The 17,640-nt window shown below is 42.9% G+C and overlaps 1 protein-coding gene across 5 annotated transcripts in view; it reads right to left on the reverse strand.

Moving 5' to 3' along the window:
* smarca2 (SWI/SNF related BAF chromatin remodeling complex subunit ATPase 2) overlaps positions 1-17,640 on the reverse strand; it is a 179,628-nt gene that overhangs the window by 109,592 nt on the left and 52,396 nt on the right. For all 5 annotated transcript variants that reach the window (XM_085984253.1, XM_085984274.1, XM_085984260.1 and 2 more), the window contains exons 5-10: positions 15,542-15,634; positions 11,913-12,159; positions 10,517-10,643; positions 6,841-7,014; positions 4,871-5,044; positions 1,181-1,351 (exon numbers count right to left, since the gene is read on the reverse strand). In XM_085984253.1, coding sequence (XP_085840379.1) covers positions 1,181-1,351; positions 4,871-5,044; positions 6,841-7,014; positions 10,517-10,643; positions 11,913-12,159; positions 15,542-15,634 — 986 coding nt within the window. The remainder of the gene's footprint in view (positions 1-1,180; positions 1,352-4,870; positions 5,045-6,840; positions 7,015-10,516; positions 10,644-11,912; positions 12,160-15,541; positions 15,635-17,640) is intronic.

Genomic DNA, 17,640 nt, shown 5'->3' on the forward strand with positions numbered 1-17,640 from the left:
TTGAACTTGTTTGGTGAAGTTATGGTTGGGGAAGGTCGTGTCAAGAGAAAGAGCAACACAAAACAATTGTCAAAAGAAAGGAGACAGAACGGAGAAAGAACTTGCACTTATAATGACCGTAGGACCAATGTTCCTTTTAAGCTGCACAGTGGTCTGGAGCTTCCATTAAAGGTGCCACACGGCCCAAAAAACATTCGAGGGAACATTGCTTAGGTTGTCCCAAAGCGCTTTACAGCTAATGAAGTACTTCTGAAGTGCAGTCACTGTTGTAATGTAGGAAACATGGCAGCCAAATTGCACACAGCAAGCTCCCATGAACAGCAATGAGATAATGACCAGATAATCTGTTTTATTGATTTTGGTTGAGGGATAAATATTGACCACACCAAGGAGAACTCCCCTGCTCTTCATCAAATAGTGCCATGGGATCTTTTACATCCACCTGAGGGGGCAGACGGGGCCTCAATTTAACATCTCATCCGAAAGACAGCACCTCCAACAATGCAGCATTTCTTCAGTAAAATGCCAGCCTAGATTATGTGCTCAAGTCTCTGGAATGGGGCTTGAAACCACCAGCTTCGACTCAGAAGAGAAAATGCCACTACTGAGTCACGGCTTACTCTATATGGAAGGATAGGGGGGAGAAAAAAAAAAACCACGATATAAGCCCCTGCCCCTGAAATACCCAAGGAAAGGGCTTAGCTGCAGTAGTAAATTATTCCTCCCCCACACCAGTCAAATAGGCTACCAACACAAGCTGTCTGAGTTTACGTGAAGAATGTCTATTTGGGCAAGATACTAGAAGGCTACCAACTCCCTATGGAATTAGTCCCATTATGAGTGGTTGGCTTCAGGATAAGGAGGATGGGGAAAGGGAGAAACAGACTGAAAGGTGAAGCAATTAAGAACGAAAGAATAGGAAGAGAAGAATGAAAATGGAAAAGGAAAACAAGGGATACTGATCAATGGAAAAATAACAGGGAAAAAAATTCAACCTGCAATAGGTACACTTCCCAGATAACTAGGAGATCATTTTCTAGCCATTTCTACCCAAAGCTAGGGATATAAACAGGGACTAGATCAGTTTCATACCTCAGTTTAGAGGACTGAGTAGAACAGGCCAGAACAAAATTAAAACGCCCCTGGGTTCTGCATACATGCATTAATAGGAAATACACACCTTCTTTTTCTTCTTCTTTTTCTTCTTTTCTTTAGCAGCCTGGGCAGCTTTATGCTCGTAGACCAGTTTAGTAAGGCTAGCAACATACTCGTCTGTTTGTTGCAGCAGGTATGCCAGACGTTTATCCTTTTTCTGGTCAATTAGCTTGCGATAGCCTTCTTCATCTTCTGCCTGTTTTCAGAAAATTAAGATCAAGGTGTTAATTTATAAAATTTAGATGGTATTTACAGCACAGAAACAGGCTAATTGGCCAAACAGATCCAGGCCAGTGTTTCTGCTCCACATGAGCCTCCTCCCATCCTCCTTCGTCTAATCCCAACAACATATCCTTCTTTTCCTTTCTCCCTCAAGTACTTACCTAGCTTCCCCTTACAGGATCTATGCTTGCTATCTCAACTACTCCTTGTGGTAGCGAGTTCCACATTCTAACCACTCTCTGGGTAAAGAAGTTTCTCCTGAATCCCCTATTGAATTTCTTGGGGACTATCTTATATTTATGGCCCCTAGTTCTGGTCTCCCTCACAAGTAGAAACATCTTTCTACGTGTACCCCATCAAACCCATTCATAAACTTAGAGCTCCATCAGGTCACTCCTCAGTCTTCTCTTTCCTAGAGAAAAGAGCCCCAGCCTGTTCAATCTTTCCTGATAAGTATAATTTCTCAGTTCTGGTATCATTCTTGTAAATCATGTTTGAACCTTCTCCAGCGCCTCTATATCCTTTTTATCTTATTCTATCCCTCTAGAAATGAACCCCAGTGCATTGTTTGCTTTTTTAATAGCCTTAATAACCTGCTTTGCTACTTTTAGTGATTTGTGTATCTGTGCCCCCCATTACCTCTGCTTCCTCTACCCCATTTAGACACTTAATTTCCACTTTATGTGGCCTCCTTTACTTCATATCAAAATGCACCACCTCACTTATTTATATTGATGTTCATTTGCCAATTATATGCCCATTCTGCAAGTTTGTTAATGTCTTCCTGCATTTGTCACAGTCCTCCTTTCTCTCTCATATATATATTATTACTGACGAAAGGTCATCGACTCGAAACGTTAACCCTGTTTCTCTCTCCACAGATGCTGCCTGACCTGCTGAGTATTTCCAGCATTTTCTGTTTTTATTTGAAATTGTACTTCTGATTCCAGTGTCCAAATCGTTTATGCAATTGGTGAACAACTGACACAACTTCCACCTTTTGCCAGTCTGAGTAACTACCTTTAACCCCCAATCTGTGTTTTCTGTTTTGTAGCCTGCTTGCTATCGATTCTGCTACTTGTCTCCTGACTCCACATGCTCTGACCTTTAGTCATGAATCTACTATTTATTGAAGGCCTTTTGAAAATCCAAATATATTACATCTACTGTATTACCCTTATCTACCCTTTCTGTTACTTCTTCAAAGAATTCAATAAAGTTGGTCAAGGATGACCTTCCCTTTTGAAATCCGTGCTGACTGCTCCTTATTATATTTTTAGTTTCTAGATGTTTTTCCATTACATCTTTGAGTAAGCATTCCATTATCTTTCCTACCACCCACGTTAAGCTAACTGGTCTATAGGTCTATGGACTTGTTCCAGCTCCCTTTTTAAATATAGGAATCACATTTGCTGAAATTTATACCACAAGGTTTCCAGTCTTGAGAGATTTTTAGTTTAAACACATTGATTTGATAGAGGTGTACAAGATTATGATGGGTTTGGATAGGCTAGAGAGAAAGGCTGTTCCCACTAGTTGATGGTACAAGGACTAAGGGACACAGATTTAAGGTTTTGGGCAAGAGATACACGGGGATGTGAGGAAAACTTTTTTACGCAGCGAGTGGCGAGGACCTGGAACTCGCTGCCGACAGAAGCGGTGGAAGCAGAGACAATCAATGTTTTCAAGGGGAGACTGGATAGACACTTGAGGGAAATAAACTTGCAGGGCTACGGGGATACAGCGGGGGAGTGAGACTGACTGGATTGCTCTGCAGTGAACCAGTGAGGACTCGATGGGCCGAATGGCCTCCTTCTGTGTCATTATGACTTGTGTACTACTTCCACACAGTGCTTTTGCAGGGGGCCAGCACGGGCTAGACGGGCCAAATGGCCTCCCTCTGTGCTGTAGCCATTCAATGTAAAGGTTGGCTATCATGAGGTGCTAATAGGTCAAATCGTTAAATGGCCATTGGAAACTGCAACCGAGAGAGGGAGGGAGGGAGGGTCGGTCTGTCTGTCTGTCATACACTCAAAAGTTAGAGCGTACCTATACATATGTTATATCAAAAGAAAGCTGATGATCAGGGGAGTGTCATAGGCGTATTTACTTTTTGGTCAGACAAAAATTGTTCGGACAGTATACAAAAAACTTCAAAAATCTGCTCATTAGCGGTTGACCAATCCTACTGCTCATTAGCGTTGAGTGACGTGATGGTTGACCAATCCTACAGTTCAGTGACCTGATGGTTGACCAATCAGTGCGTCACGGGCGGGACCTAATCCTGCAGCCTACCGAAACGTTGCCGCCATTTTCCCCCCTGCTTTTACCAGCTGCGGCAGCCCACCGGAGCGGGAGGTGAGTTGGGGTCACTCGGGCCGGGCCTGACAACCGCTCGGCCCGAGACACAGAGCGGGGGAGCGGCAGCGGCCGGCCGTCAACCGCGCGGCCCGAGACACAGAGCAGGGGAGTGGCAGCGGCCGGCCGTCAACCGTGCGGCCCTCTAAACTGCCCTGGCAACGCCGGGCCCCCCTAGCTAGTATATATATATATATATATAAAACCATATACTACAAGTACAAAATTATAAACTGTAGTCGGGGCTGCATTTTAAATTCTCGTTTCAGTCGTTAAATCTAACTCCCACATCTGATGGCAGAATCGTAGATCAACAAAAAAAAATTGGGTTTATGAATCCCCAATGGGTCCAGAGAGCCAAATTAAGTAGCATAAAGGTAGCAAATCAGCTCAGATACTGGTCTCCTAGAATCCAAACTAAACAAATGCTAGTGTACAATTGTCTATAAATGCACATCTAGTTCAAAACTGCAGCAGGTTCTACAGACACAGCTGTTTGTCAATATTTCCATTCTGTATTTTACCAAGGTCATGAGAGCACTGGTAAATGACCACTTAAAAAAAAAAAAAAAATGAATCAAGATAGAATCAGAATTGCTGCCAGTCATCCCTCCGTTGTAATGAGCACATTATTTACCCAACAGGATTTAAGTAGCCACTTTCAAAACTATGTGACCATAAACCAAACTGCATTTTCATGGACAGATCGGTTAACAATTGGAAGTGCACTAAATTATCAAGCATTACATTCTCAGAGCTAAAATAATAAGTAAAAATAGCAGATAAGTTTTCATCTGCAAACTGGTGTGCCTGTTGTGTATACGAGAAGTCAGCATGTAACAGAACTTTGATTGTTTACGTCACAAAGCAAACGTGCGTTAGGAATTAAACTTTTTAAATTTCCAAATACCATTAGTTCAGAAAACATAGCACCACACATGTCAACTGCTATCTTAAAGCTAAGCAGCAAACCGCTCAACAAAGTGGTGGCTGCTTTGGTAACTACTAGGCCACTTTCTACATGTGGCATGCTTATTTCACACAAGACATTTGCTGTCCTGAATGTGTTTTATTAAATAGAACCCTCTACAATAGAATAATACAGGAACAACCAAAACAATTTATTCAACATTACCATCAGCCTCCTCATTCTTTCTTTCTCAATCCTTTCCGTTTCTTTCTTCTGCTCACGCTCCGTGTTGGCATGCCAAGTACCAATGGCTCGGGATAGCTTCTGAATTTTTCCAGTGACTGAACGGTGATACTCCTTGAAGTCTTTTGCATGCTGCAGTATGCTGTTGAGATATTCCTAAAACACACATACATCATTAAAGAAAGCCTTTGTATGGTGCCTCCATATCTGTGACATAAATAACTTTTGAGGTGAAGTCACTTTAAGGAGGCAAATGAGAAGAATGACCTCCTAATGATTTTTTTTGTGGTGTTGGGTGAGGAATGAATGTTTGTCAGAACTCCCTGCACTTCCAACACTACTATGGTATCTTTAACGTCCACCTCAACAGGAAGGCAAAACCTGGTTTTATTGTCTCACCCAAAAGCGAGCACCACAACAATGTAGGGCTCCCCAGTACTGAAATAAAAGGTCAGCCTACAAGTCCAGAAGTGAGATTGAACCCACATCTTTCGGACTCGAGATAAGAATGCTACCACTGACCCATGCCAACACTTATACTACAGCATCAATTCTCAATTATACAAATCTTAATTTTTCCCCCCCAATTTCTATAGATAATTTAGGACTACCATAATACAAGAATTTCTCGGCGTATCAATCGTCTACATATGTTCTTACCAATGTCACGATTATGTATTCTAACACTTTATTTGATTTGGTATCCCAGCTATTCTAAAACAATTGCCATATTCAGTACTGAATTACTTCTGCCCAGTAATCATTTTCAGTTAGCAAGTGTATAAAAATCTGTCGCAACTATTGAAGATTACTAAAAGGGGGGGGGGGGAAATCAGTATACACGTACTATTTCATAAGTGCTATGAGAACATTCAGAAGTAAAATAGAGGATTTATTCCAGTGAATTGCAGAAGGTAAATTGTGCGTTTATGCAATCCTTTAAGGTGGAGCTACTTTTAAAAAGATAAATTTTGACATTTCTTGATTCTGCATAACTACTTTTAACTTGGCTCCAGTTATCTGAATTTTTGCAACATGTAAATACCCACTATAATCTTTATTGTACACCAGGTTTATGGGCCAGTGGCATATTGGCCTGAATTTTAATCCTTTGGCAGGTTGGAAGCGGGTGGGGAGGGGTTCGGAAGTGTGGTAAACCACTTTTATCGTTCACTATCGTTAAACCCGGAGGAATGGGTTTCCCGCATTTAACGGCAGGGCCTGATTTGCAATTAAACCCGTTTCCCACCTGCAGCTATCCAGATGGAAAGGCCAGCTGACTGCGGGTGGGTAGGTCTGCGGCACCAGGGAGGGATCAAGTGGGGGCCGGGGAAGCATGATCGAGGGGCCGGAGGGCGAAATCAGAGGCTTTGTGGAGGGGTCTCTGATCGCAGGGGGTGGGTTAGGCAGGGACAATGGATCCGGGAGGCACTTACCTGCTGGATCCAGCAGTCCTTGCCTTCCATTGGCTGGCGGGTTTCACAAGACCTGCAAAACCTGACCAGCCACTGTTAAATTTAAAACGGTGGTTAAATCGGAGGCATGCCAGCCTCGTTATAATATTTAAATAGACAACCCACCCCCTGGGAGCAGGTTGGCTGCCCGCCCCCCCTCTCCATTAAAACCGGAAGTTGGCAGGTTGGAGGCGGGTTCTGGTCGGGATTTAGATTTTTAACATTTTAACTTCCCACCCAACCCACACTTTTTTGGGTTAAAATTCCCCCCAATGAGTGAGGTATTGGTTCAATTTTCATCATCTTTTTATAGACCACAGGCACAAAGCTAGCTTGACTGCAGTTTTTTTTTTTTTAATGCAAATGTCGCGGTACAGATCACAGGAGAGGTATTCAGCAAATTTTTTTTTTTCAAAAATGCATCTGAATTGCAGACAGAGACTATTTTCCTCTACTTATCCCTTACAGTTGGCTCAATCATAAAGGCTATGTGCCTACCTGATGTTTCTGCCTGCGCTTACGCTCTTGTTCGACCTTCTGTTGCTTCTCCAGTTTTTCGGTGATACGAGCCTCTCTTAATGACTGCCGTTTACTACGTTTGTAGGCCTTCACATTGAGGGCCGTCTCCAGAGTTGTGTCACGGCGCATACAGGCAACCACCTCTTGCCTTAGCTGTGGTGTTATTTTAGGAAAAAAAAACAATTGCTATTCCAACAAAAATATATATTTATTATACAGAGGGATATAAAACATTTATCTCAAGATTACTTGAAATCTAACAACAATATCTTTTACACCTTCTGCTGTTCTAGCTTGTTGTTAGTGGGGAAATATAAAATGATGGTTTACACATTTGCAGATTATATTGAACAATTGTGCAGATACACTACCAGTATACAATCATGGAAGCTTATGGGTTTCAAACTATAAATGGGGCTGAAAATTAAATAGTTCAGCATTCAGAAGGTAGGAAAAATGAACAATGTACTTAAGCTAGGCCTGCAACATAGCTGTACAGTTGAGGCTTGTGATGTGCATGATCTGGATTGGGAATTAAGGTTATTGGTGTGTCCGAGCTGTGCTGCAGCAGTATCGCAAGGTCTGTGGCATGCCAACCCAGGAGAGTAGTGTCCCTGAGGTATGTTGGCATTGTACTGTAAAAGTTCATGATGAATAGGCTGTGTTACAGTAGTTCAGTAGAAGTTTGTTTTATTAATTCATTCACAGGATGTGGGCGTCGCTGGTAAGGCCAGCCTTTATTGCTCGTTCCTAATTACCCTCGAGAAGGCAGTGGTGAGCTGACTGCAGTCCATGTGGTGGAGGTACTCCCACATTGCTGTTAGGGAAGGAGTGCCAGGATTTTTACCCAGCAAATGCCTGGGCTGCGTCAATCACAGTAAATCTTACAGGCTAATACAGACTTGGTGAAATAAAGACAAAAGTTCCATTTCAAAAAATAATTTAATGGTACAATTTTAAAAAGTGTGCAGGAAGAGAGACACCGAGGGGTGTACATATGCACACAAATCTTTGAAGGTGGCAGGAAAAGTTGAGAAGGCTGTTAAAAAAGCATATGGGACCCTTGTCTTAGCATTAGAAATAAAAGGGAGGCTTTTGGCAGTTACAAAAGACTAAAGACGGAAGAAGCCCGAGAGGAGTATAAAAAGTGCAGGGGCATACTTAAAAAAGAAATTAGGAGGGCGAGGAGGGGCCATGAAATAACACTGGCGAGCAAAATAAAGGAAAATCCTAAGATGTTTTATAAGTATATTAAGGGCAAGAGGATAACCAGGGAAAGGGTAGGGCCCATTAGGGACCAAAGTGGCAACCTGTGTGTAGAGCCAGAGGATGTAGGCGGGGTTTTAAATGAATTTTTTGCATCTGTGTTCACTATGGAGAAAGACGATGCAGACATAGAAATCGGGCAAGGGGACTGTGACATACTTGAACATATTAGCATCGAGAGGGAGGAGGTGCTAGCGGTTTTAGCAGGCCAAAAAGTGGATAAATCCCCAGGCCCGGACGAGATGTATCCCAGGCTGCTGTGGGAGGCAAAGGAGGAGATTGCAGGGGCTCTGACACAAATTTTCAGAACCTCTCTGGTCACAGGGGATGTACCAGAGGACTGGAGAACAGCTAATGTAGTACCATTATTCAAGAAGGGTAGCAGGGATAAACCAGGGAATTACAGGCCAGTGAGTCTAACATCTGTGGTGGGGAAATTATTGGAAAAAATTCTGAGGGACAAAATTAATCTCCACTTGGAGAGGCAAGGATTAATCGGGGATAGTCAGCATGGCTTTGTCAAGGGTAAATCATGTCTGACAAATCTGATTGAATTTTGAGAGGGGGTGACGACGGGGGTGGATGAGGGAAATGCTGTGGATGTGGTTTACATGGACTTCAGTAAAGCTTTTGACAAAGTCCCGCATAGGAGACTGGTCAAGAAGGTAAGAGCCCATGGGATCCAGGGTGCCTTGGATCCTAAACTGGCTGAGTGGCAGGAGGCAGAGGGTGATGATCGAAGGTTGCTTTTGTGACTGGAAGCCTGTGTCCAGTGGGGTACCTCAGGGATCGGTGCTGGGTCCCTTGTTGTTTGTGATCTACATAAATGATTTGGATGAGAATGTAAAAGGTATGATCAGTAAGTTCGCAGATGACACGAAAATTGGTGGGGTGGTAAATTGCGAGGAGGAAAGCCTCAGGCTACAGGACGATATAAACGGGTTGGTCAGATGGGCGGAAAAGTGGCAAATGGAATTTAACCCTGAAAAGTGCGAGGTGATGCATTTTGGACGGACAAATAAGGCAAGGGAATACACAATGAGTGGTAGGACCCTAGGAAGTACAGAGGGTCAGAGGGACCTTGGTGTACATGTACATAGATCCCTGAAGGCAGCGGAGCAGGTAGATAAGGTGGTTAAAAAGGCATATGGGATACTTGCCTTCATTAGCCGAGGCATAGAATATAAGAGCAGGGAGGTTATGATGGAGCTGTACAAAACGCTGGTGAGGCCACAGCTGGAGTACTGTGTGCAGTTCTGGTCGCCTCACTATAGGAAGGATGTGATTGCTTTGGAGAGGGTGCAGAGAAGATTCACCAGGATGTTACCTGGGATGGAGCGCCTCAGCTATGAAGAGAGGCTGGACAGGCTGGGGTTGTTTTCCTTGGAGCAGAGAAGGCTGAGGGGGGACCTGATTGAGGTGTACAAAATGATGAGGGGCATAGATAGGGTAGATAAAGAGGAACTTTTCCCCTTAGTGGGGGGGGGGGGTCAATAACAAGGGGGCATAGATTCAGGGTAAGGGGCAGGAGATTTAGAGGGGATTTGAGGAGGAACTTCTTCACCCAGAGGGTGGTTGGAATGTGGAATTCAATGCCTGAAAGGGTGGTAGAGGCAGGAACCCTCACAACATTCAAGAAGCATTTGGATGGGCACTTGAAATGCCATTGCATACAAGGCTATGGACCAAATGCTGGAAAATGGGATTAGACTGGACAGGGATGGATGGGCGGCGCAGACACGATGGGCCGAAGGGCCTCTTTCTGTGCTGTAAAACTCTATGACTCTATATAAACAGAGGCAGAGAGTACAAAAGCAAGGAAACCTTTATAAATCACTAGCTAGGGCCAAGTTGGAGTACTGTGTCCAATTCTGGGCAAGGACGTCAAGGCCTTGAGTGGGTGCAGAGATTTATTACAATGGTACCAGGGATGCAATACTTCAGTTTCGTGGAGAAACTAGAGAACCTGGGGTTGTTCTCCTTAGAGCAGAGAAGGTTAAGGGGAGATTTAATAGAGGTGTTCAAAATCATGACAGGCTTGATAAGAGTAAATAAAGAGAAACTGTTTCCAGTCACAGAAGGGTCAGTAACCAGAGGACACAGATTTAAAGTAATTGGTAAAAGAACCAGAGCCGTGACAAAGAGACATTTTTTTATGCAGCAAGTTGTGATGATCTGGAATGCACCGCCTGAAAGGGTGGTGAAAGCAGATTCAAAAGGAATTTTCAAAAAGGAATTGGATAAATAGTTGAAGGAGAAAAATTTGCAGGTCTATGGAGAAAGGACAGGGAAATGGGACTAATTGCATAGCTCTTTCCAAGAGCTATAACAGGCATGATGGGCCGAAGTCTCCTGTGCTGAATCATTCTATGATTCTATCAATACAAACCTGTCGTTGAAAGTTGAGTAGTCGAAGAGCTTTTAACTCAACAGTAGCTTTATTGCGCAAATCCGGTGGCAAAGAACCAGGCAAGTTTTCAAGCTCTTGAATACGATGAGCAATTCTAGCTTGAAGTCTTTGCGGAAAAAAAAAATTAAGATTAATTGTAAAATTAAACTTGGAGGTTCAGGTTCAAGCAGCATATAGCTCAGCCTTAAAGTTACAAAAATTGCTTTGAAACCAGTACATTCTCAAGTACAGTGTTATGTAATTTCTATACATTTTTATTCATCTAATTCAATTATTAGATTATACAGCACAAAAACAGGCCAGTTGGCCCAACTAGTTTGTGCTAGTGTTTATACTCCACACGAGTCCCCTCCCATTCTATCTACCTCATCTCAGCCTTTCAGCATATCTTTCTATTCCCTTTTCTCTCATGTACACGTCTAGTTTCCTTTTGAAAGCATCCAAGCTATTTGCCTCAACCACTTCCTGTGGTAGCGAGTTCCACATTCTAACCACTCTGAGTAAATACATTTCTCCTTAATTCCCTATTGGTTTTATTAGTAACTATCTTGTATTTATGGCCCCTCGTTCTGGATTCTCCCACAAGTGGAAACATTCTCTCCAAATCTGTCCAACTCAGTCATAATTTTAAAGATCTCTACCAGGGCATCGCTAAGTCTTCGCTTTTCTAAAGAAAAAAGCCTCAACCTGTTCAATCTTTCCCGATGGCTGTAATCTCTCAGTTCTGGTACTATCCTTGTAAATCTTTTCCTCAGCATGGATGTGCCATAATGAATTCTTTAATACTAGCAAGACACCTTTTAAAACTGCTGGATTGTCACTTTTGGTTTAACCATGACTGGCAAGGACTTTAAGAGAAGCTGACTTAGAAAACATTAATGAAATCAGCACTACGAAAGCTGAATAAACGGTAGAGCTATTCATGAAACCCAAAATGTTTTGGCATTCTAGTTATTTTAATTGTGAGTATTAAACTAATTTAGCTTCTTCAAGCCAGTATGCCAAGGGTGGTCACCATTTGACTTAAATAAAAAACAAAATCAAAAGGAAAAAAGTGCAGATGAAGGGTATTAAACATTTAGAAAAAGAATTACCAAAACTCTCAAAACTTTTTGACGGTATTCGTACTTTTCAAAGTAAAATAAATACTAGGAGAAACAGTAAGCCCTTTATTACCAGTAACATTTCTAGGCAAGCACACAAGTTAAAAAAAGCAGAAATCAGTCTTGGAGGTACACAATATGTTTTAAAAAAAAAAATAAAGTCTGCGAAAGAGCGGATTCATATCCCTAATAAACCAGGTAACTTTAAAACAGATTGCCGTTAACCAGCTGAGTGACAAAATACAGATCCCAGTATTAACAATTTAACTCACCTGTATTCACGTTCCTGAAGAATTTCAACAGGATCCAACCCCTGTGGTTTCTGGATGGGCGTGATACGGTTTTGCTTCTGATGAAGTTGGATGGTAGGTGAAGGCTGGACAACGGGCTGTTGCGACAGCGATGCCCCAGGGCCAGATGGAGTCGCCTGTGCAGCTGGTGCAGGAGAAGGTCTTCCACAAGTAGCTTGAGTGGGCATTTTTTGAGGAGTATTTGGAATGCCCATTTCATTAGCTTGACCTTAAAAAAAATTAAATTCAAATGAAAAAGGGTTTATTACATTAATCCTATTTAAAATACAATGTGATAGAAAAATCAAGTATCTATACAACTAGAACTAATTGTTGGGTTTATATTCAAATTATTCAGCTCAAGACACAGAGAGACAGACATTTAAACTATACCTGAATTGGTTCATCTGGTAGAGGGAGTAAAGAACAAGAAGGATGGTATGGACAGAGAATGAGGAGAAAGTATCTTCATATACCACTTAATGCCTTATAGTACTGGAAGTCAGGAATGGTCAGTGGACCAAATCATCAAATTATCCCAACCCAAGATAGCATAAATGTAAAGTGATAGCTTCAGGGAGAGGAGGAACTTAAGTGTCATATGCTTCCACTTTTCATTAAATTTTACAATATACCAAAACCGAGTTTTCAGGAAATTGAGCAATTTAATCAGACCAGTAAACACCTCTTATGGGCTAAATTACATCATGACTAATGGGGGGTGGGGAGGAAGGGTAGGGAGGGAGCAGAAACAATTTGACAGATGCATCCTAGTTTGGCATGACTAAATCAATGCATATGAAATGTATTGTAATCTATGAAACTAGAACACTACAAGTCAGATTTTCTAAAGCAGCTATAACAATTAGAATACAACTAAAACTTATTTTCAGCTAAAATATAGCATACCACCAATAACACGCATTTATTTAGCAGTACCATCAGTAAACATCTGTGATTTGACAGCTTTTTCCAGTATCAGTTTGCTGATAAATTGGGATAGTCAGAGTGTGAAAGGCTTAGAGGGTGCAGAATTCTTAAAGTGCATCCAGGAGAGCTTTTTGAGCCAACATGTAGAAAGTCCTACAAGAGAGGGGGCGGTACTGGACCTAATTCTAGGGAATGTAGCCGGGCAAGTGGTGGAAGTGTCAGTAGGAGAGCATTTTGGCGACAGTGACCATAATTCGGTGAGATTTAAGGTGGTCATGGAAAAGGACAAAGACGGCCCGGAAATAAGGGTTCTAAATTGGGGGAAGGCCGATTTTAATATGATAAGGCAGGATCTGGCCAAAGTGGACTGGGAGCAGCTACTTATAGGAAAATCCACATCAAAATAGTGGGAGACTTTCAGAAGGGAAATAGAGAGAGTACAACGCCAACATGTTCCTGTAAAGGTCAAGGGTGGGACCAACAAGCAAAGGGAACCTTGGATGACAAGGGATATACAAAAATGCATTAGGAATAAAAGGGGGGCTTTTGGCAGTTACAAAAGACTAAAGACGGAAGAAGCCCGAGAGGAGTATAAAAAGTGCAGGGGCGTACTTAAAAAAGAAATTAGGAGGGCGAGGAGGGGCCATGAAATAACACTGGCGAGCAAAATAAAGGAAAATCCTAAGATGTTTTATAAGTATATTAAGGGCAAGAGGATAACCAGGGAAAGGGTTGGGCCCATTAGGGACCAAAGTGGCAATCTGTGTGTGGAGCCAGATGAGGTAGGCGGGGTTTTAAATGAATTTTTTGCATCTGTGTTCACTATGGAGAAAGACGATGCAGACATAGAAATCGGGCAAGGGGACTGTGACATACTTGAACATATTAGCATCGAGAGGGAGGAGGTGCTAGCGGTTTTAGCAGGCCAAAAAGTGGATAAATCCCCAGGCCCGGACGAGATGTATCCCAGGCTGCTGTGGGAGGCAAAGGAGGAGATTGCAGGGGCTCTGACACAAATTTTCAGAACCTCTCTGGCCACAGGGGATGTACCAGAGGACTGGAGAACAGCTAACGTAGTACCATTATTCAAGAAGGGTAGCAGGGATAAACCAGGGAATTACAGGCCAGTGAGCCTAACATCTGTGGTAGGGAAATTATTGGAAAAAATTCTGAGGGACAAAATTAGTCTCCACTTGGAGAGGCAAGGATTAATCGGGGATAGTCAGCATGGCTTTGTCAAGGGTAAATCATGTCTGACAAATCTGATTGAATTTTGAGAGGGGGTGACTACGGGGGTGGATGAGGGAAATGCTGTGGATGTGGTTTACATGGACTTCAGTAAAGCTTTTGACAAAGTCCCGCATAGGAGGCTGGTCAAGAAGGTAATAGCCCATGGGATCCAGGGTGCCTTGGCACGTTGGATCCTAAACTGGCTGAGTGGCAGGAGGCAGAGGGTGATGGTCGAAGGTTGCTTTTGTGACTGGAAGCCTGTGTCCAGTGGGGTACCTCAGGGATCGGTGCTGGGTCCCCTGTTGTTTGTGATCTACATAAATGATTTGGATGAGAATGTAAAAGGTATGATCAGTAAGTTCGCAGATGACACGAAAATTGGTGGGGTGGTAAATTGCGAGGAGGAAAGCCTCAGGCTGCAGGACGATATAAACGGGTTGGTCAGATGGGCGGAAAAGTGGCAAATGGAATTTAACCCTGAAAAGTGAGAGGTGATGCATTTTGGACGGACAAATAAGGCAAGGGAATACACAATGAGTGGTAGGACCCTAGGAAGTACAGAGGGTCAGAGGGACCTTGGTGTACATGTACATAGATCCCTGAAGGCAGCGGAACAGGTAGATAAGATGTTTAAAAAGGCATATGGGATACTTGCCTTCATTAGCCGAGGCATAGAATATAAGAGCAGGGAGGTTATGATGGAGCTGTACAAAACGCTGGTGAGGCCACAGCTGGAGTACTGTGTGCAGTTCTGGTCGCCTCACTATAGGAAGGATGTGATTGCTTTGGAGAGGGTGCAGAGAAGATTCACCAGGATGTTACCTGGGATGGAGCGCCTCAGCTATGAAGAGAGGCTGGACAGGCTGGGGTTGTTTTCCTTGGAGCAAAGAAGGCTGAGGGGGGACCTGATTGAGGTGTACAAAATGATGAGGGGCATAGATAGGGTAGATAAAGAGGAACTTTTCCCCTTAGTGGGGGGGTCAATAACAAGGGGGCATAGATTCAGGGTAAGGGGCAGGAGATTTAGAGGGGATTTGAGGAGGAACTTCTTCACCCAGAGGGTGGTTGGAATGTGGAATTCAATGCCTGAAAGGGTGGTAGAGGCAGGAACCCTCACAACATTCAAGAAGCATTTGGATGAGCACTTGAAATGCCATTGCATACAAGGCTATGGACCAAATGCTGGAAAATGGGATTAGACTGGACAGGGATGGATGGGCGGCGCAGACACGATGGGCCGAAGGGCCTCTTTCTGTGCTGTAAAACTCTTTGACTCTATGACTCTAAACCCAATAATTACAGAAATGCATGGGACAGATAAATTTAAGAAACTGACCCAATAATGGTTTATTTTTAATAGTAAAATGTATCAATATACTTAGAAATCTTATTAAACAATTACATCAGATATGTAGTATGAAAACATGAATTAGTCCGAAAGATTTACTCACCTTCTGTCCAGGGCTTGGGAACATTAGGAACATGTCCTGACATTAGTTGTGAGGGTCCGACAGCCTGACCAGCCATTGAATGCATGCCCATGCCTAAAAATTAAGAAATGTATATTGAGCCAGTCTTACTCCAGATCTAAAACAAAAATCTAGTTAAAAAAAAAAAATGCCCCCACTACTGGAGGAGGGTCAAATATGAAGTGCACCCATTTCTAGTTAAATACAATAAATTATATTTTTTAATTCATTTTTGTTGACAATTTACAGTATAACCACTTTCATGGTCACTAAAATAGAAGTTTTACAATCAATATTCCTAAATAATGCCATAATATAATCTGCTGCTGGATAAATTGCAAAATTTTAGATTACCCATCATAGGTATTCCCTTCCTTCATATGCCAATATTAGTGCAAGGGTCACACCAGCTCCTAATGGGAACATTGCGCTTTTTAAGAAATTCACATTATTGCAATCATTTTGATCAGGTGATGTTTTACCACCTGCCTTGCTTCATTGTACAGAAGGCCCCAATCTGAAATACAGCTTAGTTCATTAAAACAAAGAATTTTCATTTATACAGCATCCTTCATATCCTCACGACATTCCAAAGCATTTTACAGCCAATAAAATGAAGCGTAGTCACTGTCGATTTTTAAGCCAAACGCAGCACCCAATTTGCATCCAGCTAGGTTCCACAAACAGCATTAAGATAAATGATCAGTTAATCTTTCTTATTTGGTGATGTTGGTTGAGGGATAAATGTTGGTCAAGACACCAAAAGAATTCCCTACTCTTTGAATAGTGTCATGGGATCTTTTACATCCAACTGTAAGGGCAGACAGAGCTTGAATTTAACATCTTATCTGAAAGACAGCACCTCTGACAATGCAGTACTCCCCAGACACTGCACGGGAGTCAGCCTGGATTCTGTGCTCAAATTCTAGAGTGGGGTCTGGACCCGGAACCTTCTGACTCACTGGCGCAAGTGCCACCAGTGAGCCAAGGCCAGCACCTCAATCCCAAATAATCCGAATCGCTCCGAGCACATGGGATTGGGGGTAAGGTACTGACTTGGATAGAAAACTGGTTGGCAGACAGGAAGCAAAGAGTTGGAATAAACGGGTCTTTTTCCGAGTGGAAGGCAGTGACTAGTAGGGTACCGCAGGGATCGGTGCTAGGACCCCAGTTATTCACAATATATATTAATGATCTAGACGAGGGAACTAGATGTAATATCTCCAAGTTTGCAGATGACACAAAGCTGGGTGGGCGTGTGCGCTGTGAGGAGGATGCAGAGAAACTCCAGTACGATTTGGACAGGTTGGGCGATTGGGCAGAGGCATGGCAGATGCAGTACAATGTGGATAAATGCGAGGTTATCCACTTTGGTGGCAAAAACAGGAAGGCAGATTATTATCTGAACGGCAATAGATTGGGAGAAGGGGAAGTGCAACGAGACCTGGGTGTACTTGTGCACCAGTAGCTGAAGGTAAGCATGCAGGTGCAGCAGGCGGTTAAGTAGGCAAATGGTATGTTGGCCTTCATAGCGAGAGGATTAGAGTGCAGGAGCAAGGAAGTCTTGCTGCAGTTGTACAGGGCCTTGGTGAAACCACATACATAGATACATAGAAGATAGGAGCAGGAGTAGGCCATTCGGCCCTTCGTGCCTGCTCCGCCATTCGATGAGATCATGGCTGATCCTTTAATTCAGTATCCCGTCCCCGCCTTCTCTCCGTAACCCTTAACCCCTTTTGCCCGTAGAAATATATCTAATTCCCTCTTAAATATATTTAATGAGCTGGCGTACACTGCCCTCTGTGGCAATGAGTTCCACAGGTTCACCACTCTCTGAGTGAAGAAATTCCCCCTCATCTCTGTCCTAAATGGTTTAGCCCTTATCCTTAAATTATGTCCTCTAGTTCTGTTCTCACCCGCCAAGGGAAACATTCCTTCTGCATCCAGTCTGTCTAGACCTGTCAGAATTTTATACACTTCTATGAGGTCCCCTCTCAATCTTCTAAACTCCAGTGTGTACATCCCTAAACTACATAGTCTCTCCTCATAGGTCATTCCCGCCATTCCTGGTATCAGCCTGG

The sequence above is a fragment of the Somniosus microcephalus genome, chromosome 1 (genome assembly GCF_052327205.1).
Source record: "Somniosus microcephalus isolate GS21.2 chromosome 1, FLI_Smic_1.0, whole genome shotgun sequence".
In the NCBI taxonomy this organism is placed as follows: Eukaryota; Metazoa; Chordata; class Chondrichthyes; order Squaliformes; family Somniosidae; genus Somniosus; species Somniosus microcephalus.